General features: G+C 38.9%; 1 protein-coding gene across 9 annotated transcripts in view; it reads left to right on the top strand.

Moving 5' to 3' along the window:
- Positions 1–20,864, top strand: part of PPFIBP2 (PPFIA binding protein 2) — a 140,317-nt gene that overhangs the window by 8,427 nt on the left and 111,026 nt on the right. For 8 of the 9 annotated variants that reach the window (XM_039340375.1, XM_039340377.1, XM_039340373.1 and 5 more), the window contains exon 2: positions 15,997–16,094. In XM_039340375.1, coding sequence (XP_039196309.1) covers positions 16,031–16,094 — 64 coding nt within the window. In that variant the 5' untranslated portion in view covers positions 15,997–16,030. Of the gene's footprint in view, positions 1–4,830; positions 4,886–15,996; positions 16,095–20,864 lie in introns of those variants that run through there. The other variant, XM_039340374.1, reaches the window with a different exon arrangement.

Genomic DNA, 20,864 nt, shown 5'->3' with positions numbered 1-20,864 from the left:
GTTTATTTGGCAGGGAGATCGTTCGCTTTGAAAATGGAGTATTATATGTGGCATATGGGGCTAGTGATTTCCTTTAGAAAGAGAGTATTTTATTAATCACAAATAAATATGCTTGAGGTAGGATAAGGACCAAATCTGAATGCATTGCCAGGCACCCTGCTTAGCAGTAATGTACCCTGCTGTAAGTGCTATGCACAAAGAGTGCAAGTTAAGTAAGCAATAGCACTTAGACTTATATACCACTCCACAGTGCTTTACAGCACTCCATGAGTGGTTTACAAATGTCAGCATATTGCCCCCAACCATCTGGGTCCTCATTTTACCGGCCTCGGAAGGCTGGAAGGCTGAGTCAACTTTGAGCTGGTCAGGATCAAACTCCTGGCTGTGGGCAGAATCAGCCTGCAATACTGCATTCTAACTGTGCCACCAGGGCTTCCTCTGTTTAACAGTTCATATGGTTGTTCCCAGAAGCTGGATCCTTATTCCAGAGAAGCAAGTCTTTCCAGCCTTTTGATGCCTGCTGTGATCCTGTTGAATATTCCAAATGCGTCCTGATGATGACCTGTTGAATTCTGGCCCTTTGGTTAAATACTGTGGATCGTGTTGAATATCCTAACTGCAACCTGATGATAAAGTTAAATGTTTTATTAATCCATGCAGTTTTGAAAATCCCAAAGGAATGATTGGGAGAGGAAGCTCCTAGAGGCAAGGGAGGGAGTAGACAAAGGCAGTTGACCTCAGGGTAGCCTATCCCTTCCTATCTTAATTCTCTTTCTCCTCCTCCTTGACCACCTTTCTGGAGGGCAGAAGGGAGCCTGACCCTTGTCCTCTGTGTTAGGAAGCTTCTCAGTTCATTCCCTCTCCTGACACTTTAGGCAAGAAAGGGGGTCCCTGTGAGATTGGGGGATTACTCTTTCTCTAATTTTTCATGCTTCCTCTCCATAGTGACATCATGATAGGCATAACTCTTTTTCCAGATTAATGTTTCAGTGCTTTATATTTTGATAGGCTTTTAAAACTACAAAGGACTTTATATTGCAATGAGAGTTGAGCTACATGAAAAATAAATCAAAGAGGTAGGATGATGTTAAAGAAACTATTTTCATCCTGGCCCCATTAATAAAGAAACAAATCAATAAAATTTATTCTGATTATTTGGTTATAGTTACACTTGCACAGATGTTTACATGCAGGCACAATTTCTGAAACTTTGAAATAATTTATCCTTTTGTTTCTTTGAAAGTGCCTTATATAATGGGAAGTTCCTTTGACACAGATAAACCCCAAGGTCCTGGGTTCAATCTTTAGTACAGACATGTCAAACAAAAGTCCCAGGGGCCAGATGTGGCCCGCGAAGTGGTTTCATGTGGCCCGCAAAGCCATCCTGGAACAGTGGGAGGGAATGGCCCCCACTGCCTTGGCCCTGGCCCAGGCCAGCCGGGAGCCAATGTACAATTTTGTGGTGGCCATCTTGGCACTTGCCCCAGTGGACCATGCCTTGGCACTTGCCCCGGTCCCACCCCCTTCTGCCAGAGACCCTCAGATCTGTCCCACTCCTGCCCAGGCCCCCACAGGCACCCTTGATGAGAATGATGTAGAACTGGCCATGCCCACCCATTAGGCCACACCCACTCCATCCACGCCCACCCAGTAGGCTGCACTCATTCTGGCCACACTCACCCGACCCCCCAAGGGCAACCGCAATGCTGATGCGGCCCCAGTGAAATTGAGTTTGACACCCCTGCTCTAGTATCTTCAAAAGGAACTGGAAAAGCTGGGTTTTCTTAATCCTGCAAAGGTTTTGCTAATCACTGTAAACAGTACTGAAGTTAATGGAATAAAGACCTAATTCAGTTTAAGGTGACATTAGAATTCTCTATGGATGTTTCTAGCTTATTTAACTTCAATAACAAAGCTTTTTCTTAAATAAGCTTGGTGACGGTTTTAAAGAACTTCATACATATAATGTAAATAGCTTCTTTGTAAGTGTCATTTGTGTATGTTGCTTCTTAAAGTATTTTTACCGTGTTTGTAATTGGGATCATCTGATCACAGAATAGTCTTCGACCATCACACAATGAAAGCAAAGGTTTATTCCCCGTGACTCTTATCATTTCATGTGGATTGTTCTGTGAACACAAAATATTTCTTGCTGTTTAATTACTTCAGAAAAAAAATGTATTACCAAAGATTTGATTCCCCCCCCCCAAACCATTCATGTCTTAGAGGTGCCTGGAAGATTATTGTCCTATACTGTCCTTCAGCCAAAGTCTTCAGTGTCTTGCTTTCTTCATGTCTGAGATGTGATAGCATCCTAGCTGTAAAGAACTTTCTCCAAAGACATTCATATATGCCTAGACAGGGGTAGGCAACCTTGGCCTAGTATCAATTGCTTATGTTAAAACTAGGTAAAAATCTCTTTCTTCCCTCTGTATATTGATTTTATGAGATTTAGAATATTTTAAAACCATTTCCTATATAGTTTTTCTGCTAAATTTTGGAACATCATCCTGAAGATTAAAGGATAAAATGTCTTCTCAAAATCTTGAAATGCACCACCAAACTTCAACTGTTGTATTGAAATCTTCCTAACTATGCTAGTACAGATCATTCTTTGAATAGCTTGCAGTGGCAGTTAGGCATTTGAAGCATGCTACTGATAAATTGTGCTATATATAAACAAAAGTATTCCAGTATTTCTTGTATCATGTCATCTGATCTGGCAGATTATTTACATTGTCTTTACCACATCATTCAGACACTTTTTTTTTTTTTTGCAGTTTTTCTACCTTTTTTTTTAATCTGTCCTTGAACCTTAGAAAAAGCCAGGATATGAATCTTAACTCCGAAGCATTTGAGAGGAAACTTTGTAGAACTCTTTTTCCAATAAACTTCTGCTTGTTGGTATGAACTTTTAAGCTCAGGTGTTAGTGCTATGGACATTATTGTGAAATAGTGAAAGAAGGCATTCTTTGTAAGGATGGCTACCAGCAGCAGTTCTTCCTTTCGGCTGCATTGAATCAAAACAAGTCTTAGGAAGGTGGGATATCGCCTGCATAATTCTTGCTTCACCTGTTCCTTTCCCTGCAAGCTTTCTGAACATCTCTCCACCCCCTTCTCCCTTTCAGAAACTTTTTTTCTGAAATGTTTTGCAACTGAAGTGTTGGGTAGGACTACTAGATTTGGTGTGCAAAAATCTGGACAGCTAAATGGCTTTTGTGGGCAAGATCAGATAACTCTTATTAGGAGAGCTTGCTTTGGACCGAGGACCTGTAATATTTTTGCCCACTATTTTAGTAGTAAACAACAGATTAGTGGTAACAAGCTTTAAGCCATATTTTTCCCTGTACATTATTTCTCAAATAATACCTTGCCTGTCCCTAAAGTTTAAGACTATAGTATTGAGTAAGGCTGCTTGCTGTGACGTACTGAACTCAATAAAAATATTACAAGAAATTTCTCTTTAAGCGTTTTTCCCCGCTATGATAGATCTGTTAGATTAGGTAGTCCTCTACTAATGACCACAAGTGGGCCCAGAATTTCCATTGATAAGCAAGGCAGTTATTAAATGGGTCGTGCCTGATTTTATGACATTTTTTTTTTGGCCATGGTTGGTAAGCAAGTCACTACAGTTGGTAAGTGAACGCAGTCATGACGCAACTCTGGCTTCATCCATTGACTTTGCTTGTCAGAAGCCATCTGGGAAGGTTGCAAACGGTGATCACATGATCCCCAGCATGCTGCCACTATCATAAATGCATGCCGGTTGCCATGCAACCAAATTTTTATCATGTTATTGTGGGGATGCTGCAGTGGTCATAAGTGCAAGGAGTGGTTGTAGGTTACTTTTTTCAGCACCATTATAACTTCTAATGGTAAACAAATGGTTATAAGTTGAATACCTGTATTTTAGTATTGCCCAGGAAAAAAGGTGGGAGGAAGGGGCAATGCAATTCTTGAGGGTCCCCAAGAATGTTACATCAGGGCAGATTCTTCAGTTATGATGCTTTGACCACTGGGGTGCTAGTTTTACTAAAAACTTTTAAAAATATTAATAGCAATTAGTCGATCAACTCCCAGGTTCTCTAATCTTGTTATAAACATGCGGTGCGATGGTGCAGAGAGAGCATATAAATTTGCTAGGATCATCAACACCTTTTCTGTCAGTTGATGACATAATGCAATTTTTTTTTCATACCAGTCATAACTTAGGTAATATATTTCCCTACATTTCTGTGCTTTCATAAATCCTGTTGGATTGGAGCAGGATATAAATTGTAGCAAACAAATGCTTAAGTAAACCAACCAGAGAAGATGAGAGCCATCTTGATAGAAAATAAAAATGTAAGTATGTGTAAATGTTTTCCAAAGCAAGATGATCTAGGGCAGTGTTTCTCAACCTTGACAATTTTAAGGCATGTGGACTTCAACTCCCAGAATTCCACAGCCAGCAATGCTGGCTGTGGAATTCTGGGAGTTGAAGTCCACATGCCTTAAAATTGTCAAGGTTGAGAAACATTGATCTAGGGGGAATTGCAATATTTGACAGGAAGGTTGTCTGTCTTTGAAAAAGATTGTGGTCTTCCTTTCACTTGGTACTGTGAATCTATAGTCACTTGCTGGAAGAATGGAGACCTAAGAACTCTTTGCTACCCGTTTTGACAGGTGCATTTGCTGGAAGCTGTTGAGTAATAGGATAATATCTATCATAGTTTTTTTGTGGGCTGGGCTTTGAATTGTTGTGAGCATTTTAATTATGGGCTGGGCATGTGATGTTAGGGTGTTGGTTTGTGAATGAAAGCTGTTTTTGCACTAAGGCAGTGATTATTAGCAATGAGACTTCTCAGAGGGAACAGTGAAACTGTTTCCTTGAGGACCAGCAAAGGTGAGTGGCTTTGAGGTTCGACTTTTCTTTTACTGTCCTCACCCAATTCAGGAGCAGAACTGATGGGTCTTCATTTCTTGAACTTTGATTCCTTCAGTTCATCTTCTGGGAGATTCCCTTTTCCTTGCTTTTTTGGCTATTTGTCTTGCAGTTATATTATAAAATCCTTTTTCCAAGTTATTTATTTCATTACAGATGGGAACTTGTACGTGAATGAAGTCATTTTTTTTAATAAGACAAGGCTTTTAAACTAGGAGTTTACTGTCAGTTCTCAGCTCTGCCATGAATTCATTAGGTAATCTTAGACAAACTGCCCTTCCCTGAACAGTCTTCCTCAATAGTCTGTGAGACGAAGATCATAGTTCAACTATCTTATGCAGGCTTTTTGGAGCTATTGCATGGATTTTGCAATCTAAAATCAACCTTACAAAGTATTGCTTTGCACGATAATCTAAATGGACAGCTGTTATATGACCAAGGAAAAGTCAAGGTTCTGTGAAATTGTGGAATTTTTTTTAAGGATCTGACCCATGTCAATGGATAGGCATGCATTATAAAGTTTTTTCAAGCTCAGGCGAGATTTGGTTTACTAAACCTCTGTGAATGCATGCGTCTATAAAAAATGTTTCCGAGAAACTAAATGTTGTATATTTCCAGTAATAGACATGATATTTGCTAAGCTTGAGCTGCTTAGAAAAGAGTCAGGAATGTAGTGCTAGTTTCAAAATATCTGCTTCAGCTTAGGAACTAGAAGGGAGTGTCTGGGAAAACCGATTTGCCTGAAGCTGTGACAACAGGTATGACTAGAAAAAGATGCTGAGCCAGTAATATGACCCCAGTTGGTCCAAACTAAGTGAAAATTCTGCTTCTTTATTTTTAAGAGTTTTGGTTATATCACCCTCGAGACTCATATACTTTTGATTATGAAGAAATGTACCACAGTTCCTTTGCTGGCTTTGGAAACACTGCTGTTTGCACTAACTTTATTTAGTCTAGATTTGAAAAAAGCAGAAGATACAACACACAAATTAGGATTTCCTTTGTAGATTGATGAATTATAGGTAATTGCTATAGTGACTAAGTGAAAGGTTGCAAAGCTTCCTTCTAAAATGATTTTGCAGCAGTGTAAGAATCATCCATCAATTAATATAATCTACAATATAAAAATAATTTGTTAGGAAACCTCTGCCGTGAAGAAAAATAAAAGCAGTGGCACTACTTGAGATAGACTGGCTTTTAATTCACGTGGATTGTTTAACTTTATGATGGATCAATAATATAGCCTAGTTCGATGTGGTAGCAATCAGTGATGCTATTATTTCATCAATAATAGGAAGCAGGTAATACTTCATCAATAATAAGTCTATGTTGAAACAGTTTTTCTGTTGCTCCAGTGCTTCTATGCATTTTTCCTACAAGCCCACTGAAAACACCGCTGGAAGTGTTAAGAAATCCTCTCTGTGTACACCATAACCAAAGGAATTTGCTTAAAGCCACAGCAAATTAAATGTTTTTTTGTAAGAGCTACACGGGAGCTTATATCTACGAAGTCCCTTTCTCTTTCTCAAAGAGTAGGAACAGTGTGATGTCACAAATGAGACTATAAGGAAAAATGTTCAGAGCTGGAGGCTCACTTGTTTAATTCAGCTACACAATGGCAAACACAAACCACATTTTCTTTGGATTGGATATTTCTAAATAATTCTAGGCAGCTGATGCCATTCAAGACACTGGAAGATACTTCAGCTGACTGTCCCTTACTTTTATATGATGAAGAGTATAGGACTAAATACAGTTGAATAATTTCGATTGTCTGGTTTTTCAGTTAGAACTCTAAACTTGGAAATGCTTTATACTGTTTTGGCATTCATTAGGGAACGACTGTTTTTCTGATTCATTCATTTGTTGCTCTAGATGCTACAGTTTTATAATGCTGCCTTCTTGAATTTTTCAGCATATGTATTATTTCTGTAGGCAGTACAAAACCGCCACATAATCTCTAACAGAAAGCAGTTGTTAATAAGGTACAGCAGGAAAACCTTTGCAAAATCAGCTTTCCTACAGTGGAATCTCATCTGCGTTAAGTTAAAAGGCAGCTCACTGCATATATCTGCCCATATAAATAGATTGTATGTCCTTATTCTCTAAGGAATGAAATATTGAGGCACATTTGTTATCATATCAAGCTTGCTATAGTTTATTTTTTCCTGCTGGTGTGCTTTTGAACTTGTTTGAAAAAACTACTTGCTTGTTTTGAATCCAGATTATTGGAAGATGCCAGCTGTGTTCCACCTTCTACCATCAACTATCGGCAGTCCTCAATTTACAATGACAATTGGGACCAGAATTTCTGTTGCTAAGCAATGGGGTAATAATGTGCAACCACATCACTTAGCAATCCTGTAATCCTGGTTTCCATCATTAACCAAATCCCAGGGTCTGTAGGTGAGGCTGCTTCCAGCTGGCTTCCCACAAACATGTCAGTGGGGAAGCCCACAGGATGTTGCAAGTACCATGCACCTTGCAAGTAGGTTAGCAAGGCAGCTTAGTGGCTGCTGCTGGGTGAGGAAATGGTCAAGTGAGGCATGAGGATGGTTGGGGAGAGTGTGTGGGATGTGCCTTCCCAAGCATCCTCATGCCTCTCTTGACCATTTCCTCACCCAGCAGCAGTTCAAGGGATGCAACAGCAAGGCTCGGGAATAATATGTGGGGTGCGAGAGGTTGTAAAAGTGTGCATGAGAGGCATGGCAAGGGTCAGGGAGGGTGCCCAAGGTGCAAGGGAAATACAAAGAGGATTAGGAAGGTACACAGGGATGTGAGGGAGATGTGATGAGGCCTGTGGAGGTATAAAGGTTCGGAGCAAGTGCATGGGGATAGGTGACTGGTCGGCACAAGTGCAGAGGGGATGGAAACAATCCACGGGCGTGGGAGACCGACCCTAGCAATTTGCAACCCATTGCCAATTTACCCATTGAATTTCTGGGGAAGGCAGCGGGGAAGATTGCAGATGGTGATCACACTGAATGAATGGTCATAAGTCAAGGAATATCTATATTAGAGAAAGAAATTATTACCTTCTGAATGAGTAGGACAGAGCTTTCTTGATAAGGGCAACTGAGCATTGAAACTCTTCCAAAGAAAACCTGTGCTAGCTATTCTTTCTTTCCTCTGCCTTGAAAGATTGTCAGAAAGTCATGGTTCCTGTGTACTTTTGTGGTCTGTTTACCAGAATTTTTAATCTAGCCTGTTTTAATGTTTTGTATCTGGCTATATAACAGATTTTGGTCCTGTCTTAACTTCTTTAAACAGAAGAAGTATTCCAAGGAATATTTTTATTCTCTCTGACGGAAAAGGGGAAGAGGCACATTTTGCTAATTCTTGCCTGCAAACTTTCCCTTGAAAGATCCCCCATACTGTCTAAACAGATTTTCCATACTGTCTAAACAAATCTGTCTAAACAGATTTTCAAGGTGTGAAGGGAAAAGGGCAAAAGTCTTCTAATCTCCTGCTGGTGGAGAATGACTCAGAGAATTCACCAATCCACAGGATCAAAGAGTGTTATTGTTTATTTCTTCAGTTTGTATAGCCACCTATCTCAATTGTGTGACTCTGGTGGCTTACAAAATTTAAAACAACTACAAAAGAGCAACATAGAATCTTAATATAAGAACTGAATAACAAAGTCCGTAGCTAAGAGCTAAAAAAACAACCTACATTCAACATAACCTCTATATAGGCTCTATTACCCATTCAGGTCCCCAAGCTCAGTGGCACAGTAGTATCTTTATGCCTTAGGCCAGTAGGGTTGGAAACCATCTGATCTCTAAGTGAGGTGACATGACAAGTGAGTGACAGTAGGGTTGGAAACGATCTGATCCAAGTAGGATCAGTATTACATTATAGCAGTGTTACAGCAGTATTCCATTATTTGAGGGGCTGCCACAAAAGAAAAGGGGGTCAACTTGTTTTCCAAAGCCCTGGGGGCAAGACAAGAAACAAAAGAGGGAAACTAATCAAGGAGAGAAGCACCTGGAATTAAGGAGAAACTTCCTGACAGTGAGGACAGTTAACCAGTGGAACAGCTTGCCTTCAGACCTTGTGGGTGCTTCATTACTGGAGGTCTTTAACAAGAACTTGGACAGCCACATGTCTGAAATGATATAGTGGCTCCTGCTTGAGCAGTGGATTGGACTAGAAGACCTCCAAGGTCCCTTCCAGCTCTATTCTGATTGATTGATCTTTATGCCTTATAAAAGGCCAGGAGGGTTGGAGACAATCTGATCTCCAAGTGGATGATGCTCCACAAGATACCCACTAGGTTTTATCCTCTTTGCTGCCCTACAAGGAGCAGGTATAATTACAAATATAAATACTCAGTCTCAACCATATATATTAATAATATATGTATAGTGTGAATAATAGATAGATAGATAGATAGATAGATAGATAGATAGATAGATAGATAGATAGATAGATAGATAGATAACCTTTATTGTCATTTTTTTACTGTGGGCACAATGGCACACATTAAAAATGGTTGCTCAGAGTGTACACATACATAACACACATTTAAACATACTATATACAACATGTATAGACCTACACCCTTACATCTAAGTAACATATAAATATTAATCACTGTCCATCTTAAATACATAATGGTAGGAGGAAGCTTTAATGTTCACAAGGTTAATACTGTATGGAACAAAACTGATAATCTGGATGTTCTGCTTCGGATACCATGGAGCCTCATCCCAGAAGGTAACAAGGAAAACAGGTTGTGAAGAGGATGTGTCGTGTCCCAGATAATCTTACGGACCCTGCTCAAGCAGCGCTTCTGTGCTATGTCCTGGATGGGAGGGAGGGAGCTGCCAATGATTTTTTCGGCCATCCTCACCACTCTCTGTACCGCCTTCCTGTCTGAAGCAGTGATGCTTCCAAACCAGACTGTGATGCTGTGTGGCAGAATAATAATGGTATGTTACAAGAACATAATGTATAATATAAGCAATATCTCAGTACTCGTGTCAACTTCAACGCTCTCCCTATGAAGGAGCTGAGGGCAATATCAAGGATGTTTATATGCCAATATCATGTTGTTTAATTATGCTAAAATACAGGGTGGACACAGCTTGATCTTGAAGGACTTGACTTCATCATTTCAGTACTTTTAGTTATGTACAAAATGTCCCTTTCACAAACTGGTTCGTGCATGAAACAAAACTTGTAGATAGTCTTTGCCTGAATTGAAACTTCCATCTTTTGGTAGGTTTCATCCCTATACAAAATAAAACAAGGCTACTACTTCTGGATACAAATTGAAACTTGGTGATGGTTGCAGGCAGTAGGGGGGGGGGGGAATTGCAGAATGGAAAAAAGCCAGTACTGCTGGGAGGGGGGTCTTGGAGATGGTGAAATTGGCAGAGCCATCTGAGTGGAGTGTATTATGTCAAACTGTATCCTGTATGATTGAGATTATTATGGCCAGATGCTAGTGGCAGCAGAGAGGAGGGAAGAGCAAGTGTTTTGCACATGGAGGGTCAATCTAGTTGAAACCTGAAGCAACCAAACTGTTTGGTGTTTTGTTTCTGCCAAACTGTAGCTGATGTGATGGTTTGGAAGAATGTGCTGCTCTATATTTTCTATTCCATGCACTCCCTTAATATCTCTGATACTAATTATTCTAATCAGATCAAAATTGGAGTATATTGTTATATATTCTAGGCAGAGAATTTATTCAAGTATAGCAAAATCCTTTTTGTTTTCCATGGTAGCTCAAATGACCATGGTCATTAGACTCTTGTAAGATTTTTTTTTTTCAAAATAATACAGATAGATGAGCTAGTAAAATGGCCTACTTTGCCAAAAACACTTTTTTTTTATTTGCAGTACTGCTTAACAGGAAATGAGAAATTCTCTCTGAAAAGAGATCCTGGCAATATGAATCACTCACTTCGAATCCTGATCGACAGACCCGAACAAATATACTTGCTTAACTACCCAACTCTGAGATTATTTGTTTTTATTAGCAGCCAGTTTATAGGCTACAATTCTATATCCATATTTGAAGTTCTTTTTGCATTGTGCCTGGCACCAAATATGTTATGCTTAGGCTTTTTGTATTCACTAAAATGTATAAATCAGAATGACAGAAGTTAAAACTGGTTACCTATAAGGGGTTTTAGTAGGGCTACATCTCAGGCAAAGCTGAATTTTAAGGTACAGTTAAAACAAAACAATTTATGACAGGCTGACATGAGCTGGAATGAATGGCTATAAACTGCCTTATCCCAATTCAAAATGCTCTTGAAACTCCAGCTTTGACTTGTTTTTCCCAGATACTGGAGCTTTACAAACAGTGGTGCATTAGGAACTGTGGCAAAATAAAGCCATTTGCTTCAAATACTGTGGTGGAGAGAGAGATTGAAATCAGTGGTCAGCAGGTCTGTCTTAATTCAGATATCTTTGTGATTTGTGCACTAACTGTCATCTCAAGTTACCTTTGCTGTCAAGCCATTACCAGCTACCCAATCACAAACACTTGGAAGGGGTAATCAAACTTGGGAAACAAACCTTTAACTGAAACATCCACTCCACCACATCATCTCAAATAATCATCTTCTTTGAGTATTTTGGCTTAGTGGACTAACTTGGGAGCTGTTTTCTTTACTTATTTCCACTGTTGTTAACCTCCAACAATTAGCTATAAAACATTCAGGCAGGGACAATAAGACCCCTTATTTTTTTTGCATAGCCCCTTATATTTACAGTACCTGCTTAAAAATTGCTGCAGATATTACTTGCAGTAGAATCCCTTTTGGTACAGGTTTTATCACATTAGGTATTAAAAACACCACAGTTAATTAGCATGCACATAAGCACAAAAACCTATTTGCACCTACATATGTATAAGGTACCTAACTCAAATATTGGAATTATTCCCTCATAATGGACTAAATATTTCATAAATTTTGTCTTATTCTGATTACAATATTAAAATTTTCCCATATAAGATCAATGCCGATCATTTTCAAATATGCTCCTAAACTGGAATTGATAGGATAGTATCCTAGAGAATACTATCCTATCAGTTCCAGGACAGCTTTTTTAAAAGCTAGAATTCAGTCTTCAGGGTAGGTTAGATAACTACTATAGAGCCCTATCATTTTATTGCTGTTCTGGCAATACCCACTTCTCAGTTTATGCAAAGAGAAAAAAAAACAAGTTCTGAAAAAAGAAGTTCCAGTGCTAAACTTCTTGTATTGTCGTGAAAATAATCCAGTTCAATATTGGTGAATGTTTCAGAAATGTGACGATAGCCATTATGAACAAGAGTAACAATTTCTATTATTTCTTGGGCTTATTTATTTTTCTCAAAAAGTAAAGGGTGGCCTAAATAATTGCAGTTGAGAATATTGATTTTTGACCTTTTCAGAACAAGTGTGGTGAGAGTAGAGTTTTTTTATATTTTCAGACACCGGGATATATGGCTGATAATCAAAACTCCAGCATATCTGCAGGAAAAAAAAGAAATAGGAAAGAAATATTTATGCTCAGGAAACAAAATTATCTCATGCTTCAGAATTATATCAGTAATTACAATAGTGATTTCTAAAGATTTGATTCACCAGATTGTTCTAGAGTAGACTCTGGTGGTTAAGATGCTGGCCTAGAAACCAGTTCTAATCCTGTTGAATAACTGGGGGGTGATTTTGGACCAGTCACTTACTCTTAGTCCAACTCGCCCCATAGGCATGTTGTGGAGAAAATAGAAGGAGAAAAGAGTATTAGGTATGTTCACTGCCTTGAATTATTTATAAAATAATAAAAGGTATAAATAAATAAATGACTCACAGAAACTACATTTTTGTTGGGTACATCTGCCCATTTATTTTTGGTTTTGGGGAAACGGATGTTCTGGAAGCTATAGGAGTTTCCCCACATACAAACGGGCAGCAAAGAAGATATTTTGGATAATTTCTGTGTTGGATAGTGCCAACTAGTTTGATCCTGTTTACGTTCTGCACCTGTGGAAGAAAATGTTTAGCATAAAATAGCCTTATGCAAATAAGTGCCTGCTGCCTGCGTGAGGGATGAGTTATACAAGATACAAAGCCTTAAGGCTTACTCCAACGAAGTTTGATCTGTGATTTGATTACAACAGTTTGAGTGCTTTATATAGTGCAGCGGCTAAGAGAAAAAAATGTTTTCTGTTTCTAGTTTCTGTCACCATTGACTCTCTAGGTGGCCTTTGTGCAAGATTTGGTTCTGCCCTATAAAAGAATAATATCCCACTAACTTGTTTCATTGGAGCTTTGTAAAGATTACTGAAATGTTTTTTCCTACTACTCAACATTCCTTGTTGGGTATTGTACCCCACTGAACCTCAGTACTTGCTCTTGAGTAAACATAGGCTTGTGTTAAATAATACAGTATTCAGAATGCCACATAACATAAATATAAGAGATGCATAGATTATATTTTTTTGGCCAGGGAGAATAGCGTGCCAAATTCTTTCAAAGAAGGAATGTTTTGGTAATCTTATTTCCTGAAATGAACTTTAAATCTGCTTGTGAACAGCAAACTGAAAGCTGGACGTCATACCTAGGAATGTCTGATGCTTCTGCCAAAATTGTGTTGGAGGCTGTGCCACCTGAGGAGCTCTGCAAATCTGGGATTGAGCAAGACTAGGAGGGGAGAAAAACATTAAAGAAACTCCAGTTAATTATTTCCAGGTCCCACCCTGCAAACTAAAATAAATAAAAGTATTAATAATTGAGCTTTAAAAAGCAATGAGCAACTTTAAGACATTTCTCTATTTAAAAAATAAATCAATATAAGAAATACTCCTTGTTGGGTTCTATAATTCTGTGTTATAAAATAATTCAGTTCACCTTGAATCTTTCTTATTTGACTATACAGATGTAATTATATGCTTTATTTATTTGTTAGATTTATATCTTGCTTTTCATTCAAGAATGAATAAAGTTGACAAATTCAAGCTGGGAAACATGGTGCTGTCTTCCTTTTCCCCCATGGCAACAGCAACCTTGGAAAGTAGAGGGGTGATGAGCAAGAGCTTAGTGACCTTCTAGGCTGAGGGTGGACTACAACTACTACTACAGTCATGTCAGGAGTGCCAAAGCACTTCCAGATTGAAAGGATTGAACGGTGATATCACCATTTCCCAGGGAACCCCCAGTTGGGGGCTCCTTTCATGTCCTGGTTAAGTTGCCCATCAAAGTGGTACCCATTTATCTAGTCACAGTTGTCAGCTTTTGAACTGCTAGGTTGGCAGGAGCTGGAGCGTGTGATGTTCTGCGGCAACACGGGGTCTTGAATGTGAGCCTGCCAATCATCAGCCCAGCGTCCTAAACCTTTGGTCCCTGAGTTCAACTTATGCCTCCCCGCTCCTAGTTCAACACCTTAATGGCTTAACTCAAACATCTTTTCAATCAAATTATTCTCAAGACAATTTACAACTAACCTGTTGTGGTAGTATAAACTCAATGGTAGCTGACTAGACACTTGATGGATCTGCCTTCCAGATCACGGAGAAGTTCTACATCCCTCTGGGTTCATGAAGTATTTGGGCAGACCATCTTAATAAGCATAATTGTGTCCTGGCTGTACTCATCCCCCGCCCTCCATTCTGTGAGAGAGGCAGCTTTAAGCTATCCTTGGTTAAAGTAGTATTTTCTCCCTTACATTGACACCATCCAAGATAGCCGGCTGGACAGAATCTGCTAGGTATATTTATCCATCAATTTGCAAGAAAGTCTGGTGGCTAGAAACAGAGATAATAGAGATTGGCAATGGGTATAACAAATGTCATGCTGTAACTATTTGCTGCCAACTGAAGGATAAGTGGCGAACACTGTAGCTTAGTAATAGAAAAAGGTCCCTATGTAGAAATTTCCTCTTGAGCAAACAATACTTCTTCTTCAGAGAGAGGGGGGTGGGTTAGAATAAGAATAAGCTCTAACAATCAACCAACCTTTCTGGAGACGTGGGTGGATATATTTAGAATTATGAGATCATGCCATAGAAATTCTGACAAAATGGCTGCTGTGAGAGATGGATTTGCCTTCTTGTAAAACAGTTTAACAGATTGTCCCGACCATATCTCAACTGAAAAAAATCCAGATGATCACTGGATGACAGCAACAAGATAAAACACTCTCTAACAGTTAACTGCCATCTACCAGTAGTGGGTTTTCTAGTGAGTATGACCAGCCTTCAGACAACCAATTTAAGATAAAATGGCTGCCCCTGCCACCCTCTTTAGTCCTCTATCTGCTTTCTACTTGTTCACTTAATTCACTGCTTTTATAAATCATGAATATGATCTGATTATTTACTTTTACATATGTATTTATCATTAAAATTAAATGGTTTCTGTTGATGGCAAATTACGATTGTGATAGCTACATTGTTATGGTTTGATTTGCTCATAGTCACTCGTGTCTTTGTAAATTGTCATCTGGACTACTAAAATGTGCTCTACATGGGGTTGTCCTTGAAGAGCATTTGGGAGCTTCAACTAGTGCAGAATCTGGCTACATGGGGAGTAAAGTGTGCCAGGCATTCAATACACATAACACCACTGCTCCATTAGTTATCAGTGTATTTTCAAATGCAATTCTAGGTGCTAGTTGGCACCTTTAAAGTCCTACGTGATGGGGTCAGGTTACCTAAGGGATCCTCTTCTCCTAGTTGTCTCTGTCCATCCAATTTTATCAGACAGGTTGGACACATGCAGGCCCCCTCAGCCAAGGAATTTCAGCTGGTGGGAACCAGGAGTGCCTTCTCTGCCATAGCCTCTGCCCTCTGGAGCATTGTCCCTTCAGATATCAGGATTACCCTGACCCTACTGGCTACAAGACTGTGAAGACTTGGTTGTGTGGCTAGAGCCCCAACTGGTTAAGGGTCCTATTGTATTAACATCCATAGTACCAGTTTTACTTGGTACCATACATATTTATTTTGCAGTTTAATTGTTTTTATGTCTAATGATGTATGCCACCCTAAGTTACCTATTGAGACGGGCAGCTATAGAAATCAGATCAAACAAATAAGTACGTGTTAACTTTTTTTTTTTCTCCTTTTAGACTAAGAAAACGAGACCCAAGCAAGCTACAAAACATGACTTCTGATGCTAGTCACATGCTTGAAGCTGCTCTGGAACAGATGGATGATATCATTGCAGGTATTGTGAGAGTTTATTTTTTAAAAAATCTACTAAGATCTGTTTTGTAACTATGATAATGAAAGTTGAAATATTCATATGAATTTCCATTTATATTTGACTGTCCAAGCTTTCTCAAGTTATTGTCCAAAATAGTTCTGTTTGCTGAGCTATTTTTAACCAGATCAAGGTCAGTTTCCTGGAGAGCAGAATGTACTTTATTTTGTGAAAAGTCTAGTGTGGCAACCAAGACTGAGTTTATAGGGATAAAATGGCCAAGGATAGTTAAAATTTAACACACACATACACACACTAATAATGGGACAGACTGGACATTGTTCTTGATGCAGTCATTTAACATTAGAATAAGAATCTTCAGAGATTATACACTAAGGATATCAATTATTTTAGCATAAGAATATCAAGAAAAAGGATATTATCTATATATGGCATTGAAATATATGTTGCAAGAAAAAAAAGCTTCCACGTTTTAAAGCTTCAGCTTTAAGCAAAGAAAAAATAGTGAAAACAACAGAAAATAGTGTTTTGTAAAGTATCACTTTCAAAGTCATAACAAATTCCTCCTTCTCTTTCCCCCCTTTTAAAGTCTGGTGCGTAACTAGGACTTTCTGTTCTTTTCAAGTGCATGGACTGAAAATTGTTCAGTTAAGTTACTCCCTCCCTAGTTGTAAAGAATCCCAAAAGCAACCAATTGCATCTTAAAACTCGTAGTATAACAAAGCTGATAAAGCTGAATCAGAGGTTTCTTTGAAATCAGGAGAATCTTGAAGCTTCCTATAAATACCAGAGCTGTCTGTTTGAAAATGTTTCCTAAAGCAGCATCTATCCACAGTTCATTAAAGAAGGTTGCAAGCTTTTGTCTGAGACTAAAAAAATATGCATCTGTTTCAAGTTCTAATAATTGCCTAAAGTGGTGGCATCTTTCCTTTTTCTTCATGGAGAAGACTGAAAATACTTGGAATTCACAGGAATTTTCAGACTTTTTCGGGCTGTCTAACCTCTTAGTTAAAAAGAAAAAAAAAGTCCTGAAATCCCTGACCAAAAAGCAAAGCTTGAGTGATGGAAAGTTGGCTGCATGCAAGTGAACATTTTCCTGCCTTAGTCTCTTGCAGAAACCCATAAAATTCTCATGGAAGCCAGTTTGAAATAGCAAGTAGCAGCAAGGAGCTTCCTTTCAATCTCTTTGTAAGCCTGCACATTCCTATCCTTGTGCAATTGAGCTTGACTGAGCTGTTATTTTGGTAATAACATTTTTGTGTGCTAACTCGGAATGGTTTATTATGGGAGGCTTAGCCATAAAATGATTGCTACTATCATTCACAAGATAATAATTTATCAAAAAGTGAAGCCGGCTAGCTGTCTGACAGCTGCACTTCAGGATATTTTCTATCATTCCAGTTTACCATTTGTGAACAAGCAGTTTAGGATTAGGATGCTCTAAGCTATATCCAGAGCTAGTTTGGTGTAGTAGTTAAGGCGAATGAAGTCAAATATACATGTCCCAAGATAATGTTGCAGGATCCAATCTGGGTTGGTCACCAGGACCAGAGGTTTAGTTTTTTGAGCTTCTGAATTCTTGCTACAGCCCGTCATCAGGGAATTTCTCTCTAGCAGAATTGGTTAAGTGGTTAAGGCACCAGCTTAGAAACTGGGAGACACTGAATTCTAGTCCCACCTTGGCCAGTCCCTCTGTTTCAGCCTAGGAAGAAGAAGACAATGGCAAACTACTTTCAAAATTATGCAAAAAAAACCTGCAGGGACTTGTCCAGGGACTTGCCTGAGGTCAACACTGAGTCGAAGGTAGAAAAAAAGAGTGGGCTCTAGCAAACATGCCATTTTCTTTTCTAAGAATGCCACTTGATTTTACAATCTTAAAACTGTTACTATGAGTTAGTAAATTTGCTGAAAATTTATTAATAAAAACATGTTTTAACTGGTTAATAAAATCTAATATTGGAACAGAAACATGATACACAACATCTTTAACCTTTATAAAATATTTTATAACAAATTTGTTATTTATTTACTGTAATAAGGGCATGGGCCTTTATACTTCAGGCAGGGCTAATGGTAACTTTATAAGGGAGAGAAAAGAATGCCTTAATGTAGTTTATTGCATCTGCATCCTTTTTCTGTTATGGAAATACTAAATCCAGGATAATAATAATAATAATAATAATAATAATAATAATAATAATAGTAGTAGTAGTAGTAGTAGTAGTAGTAGTAGTAGTAGTAATAGTAAAGTTGGAAGGGACCTTGGAAGTCATCTAGTCCGACCCCCCGCTCAGGCAGGAAACCCTATACCATTTCGGACAAATGGCTGTCCAGTCTTTTCTTAAAACTTCCAGTGTTGGAGCATTCACCACTTCTGGAGGCAGGTTGTTCCAGTTAATTGTTCTAACTGTCAGGAAGTTTCTTAGTTCTAGGTTGCTTCTCTCCTTGATTAGTTTCCACCCGTTGCTTCTTGTCCTGCCTTCAGGTGCCTTGGAAAATAGCTTGACTCCCTCTTCTTTGTGGCAGCCCCTGAGATATTGGAACACTGTTATCATGTCCCCCCTCGTCCTTCTCTTCATTAAACTAGACATACCCAATTCCAGCAGCCGTTCCTTATATGCTTTAGGATCCAGTCCCCTCATCATCTTTGTTGCTCTTCTCTGTATTCTTTGTAGAGTCTCAATATCTTTTTTACATCGTGGTGACCAAAACTGGATGCAGTATTCCAAGTGTGGCCTTACCAAGGCATTGTAAAGTGGTATTAACACTTCATGTGATCTTGAGTCTATCCCTCTGTTAATGCAGCCTAGCACTATGTTGGCCTTTTTGGCAGCTGCAGCACACTGCTGGCTCATAGTTAGGTGATTGTCCACTAGGACTCCGAGGTCCCTCTCACAGTTACTACTGTTGAGCAAGGTACCCCCTATACTATACCTGTGCATTTGTTTTTTCTTGCCTAAATATAGAACCTTGCTTTTTTCACCATTGAATTTCATTTTGTTAGATAGTGCCCAGTGTTCAAGTCTGTCCAGATCCTTCTGTATCTTAAGCCTGTCTTCTGGAGTGTTGGCTATTCCTGCCAGCTTGGTGTCATCTGCAAATTTGATGAGTTCCCCATCTACCCCCTCGTCCAAATTGTTGATGAAGATGTTGAAGAGCACTGGGCCCACAACAGATCCCTGGGGCACCTCACTACACACTTCCCTCCATATAGATGCGGTTCCATTGTGGACCACTTGCGGAGTATGACAAGTCAGCCAGCTACAGATCCATCTGGTAGTGATGCTGTCTACCCAACATTTTTCTATCTTGTCAAGTAGGTTGTGATCTACTTTATCAAATGTCTTACTGAAATCCAAGTAAATTATGTCCACAACATTCCTCTGGTCCACTAATTTTGTCACTTGGTCAAAGAATGCAATAAGATTTGTCTGGCATGATTTATTTTTGACAAACCCATGTTGGCTTTTAGTAATGACTTTGTTTGCCTGTAGGTGTTCGCTGATTCGTTGTTTGATTATCTTTTCCACGATCTTCCCAAGTATTGAGGTCAGGCTGATAGGTCTGTAATATCCTGGGTCCATTTTTTCCCTTTATTGAAGATGGGAACTACATCAACTCTTTTCCAGTCCTCTGGTAGTTCCCCTGTGCTCCAGGATCTTTGAAAAATATAGTTCAATGGTTCTGAGATCACATCTGCCAGTTCCTTGAGAACCTTGGGATCTAATCCATCTGGTCCTGGTGATTTGAACTCGTCTAGGGTGGACAGGTGCTCACTTACCATTTTCTTGCCTATCTTAACTTGTGTTTCTATTCTGTTTTTTATGGCACTATTTTTGATAGGTTGGTTTGTTTTTTCCTTTGTGTAAAGACAGATGCAAAAAACGAGTTAAATAGTTCTGCTTTCTCCCTGTTGCTTGTCACCTTCTTGCCACTTTCACCCACTAATGAACCAATCATTTCCTTCACTTTTTTCTTGTTTTTTACATGTTGAAAGAAGCTTTTTTTGTTATTTTTGACTTTGGTCTCAAGCCTTAGTTCATTTTGAGCTTTGGCTTTCCTCACTTCATCTTTGTAGGTTCAGGCTATTTGCTGATATTCTGACTTAGTTATGTGCCCTTCTTTCCACTTTCTATACTTGTCCTTTTTATCTTTCAATTTGTCAGAAAGTTCTTTATGCAGCCATGCTGGTTTCTTTTGAGAGCTGTTATTTTTCCTCTTTGTTGGTATTGTGCTATACTGGGCTTTTATTATCTCATTTTTCAAAATTTCTCAAGCTTCTTGAGTTGTTTTCCCTTGAGAATTCTCATCCATGGAATCCTTCCCAAGCCCTCTCTAAGTTTATTGAAATTAGCTCTCTTAAAGTCCAAGACTCTAGTTTGACTGCGTTCTGTTGCTTATGCTTCCATAATGTTGAATTCTAATATTGCATGATCACTTCTTCCCAGGGTACCTATGGCTTCAACACCTTCTATCATTTCATCTCTGTTAGTGAGAATTAAATTCAAAATGGCTAATCCCCTAGTTCCCTTCTTTACTTTTTGGGAGACAAAGTTGTCTGCTAGGTTTGCCAGGAACCTGTTTGATGTTCCACTTGGTGCAGAGTTTGTCTCCCAGTTGATGTCAGAGTTTGTCTCCCAGTCGATGTAGTTAAAGTCCCCATTACTGTTGTGATGTGCTTCCTACATACCTTAGTTAACTGACTAGCAAAAAGTTCATCTATTTCCTCTGATTGGTTGGGTTGTCTGTAGTATACACCTATGGCAATGTCAT

The sequence above is a fragment of the Crotalus tigris genome, unplaced genomic scaffold, assembly GCF_016545835.1.
Source record: "Crotalus tigris isolate CLP2741 ecotype Arizona unplaced genomic scaffold, ASM1654583v1 scf7180000017744.3724543626:3957646, whole genome shotgun sequence".
Taxonomy (NCBI): domain Eukaryota; kingdom Metazoa; phylum Chordata; class Lepidosauria; order Squamata; family Viperidae; genus Crotalus; species Crotalus tigris.
The sequence above is the reverse complement of the archived record's forward strand: the minus strand, read 5'-3'. Positions and strand labels throughout refer to the sequence as shown.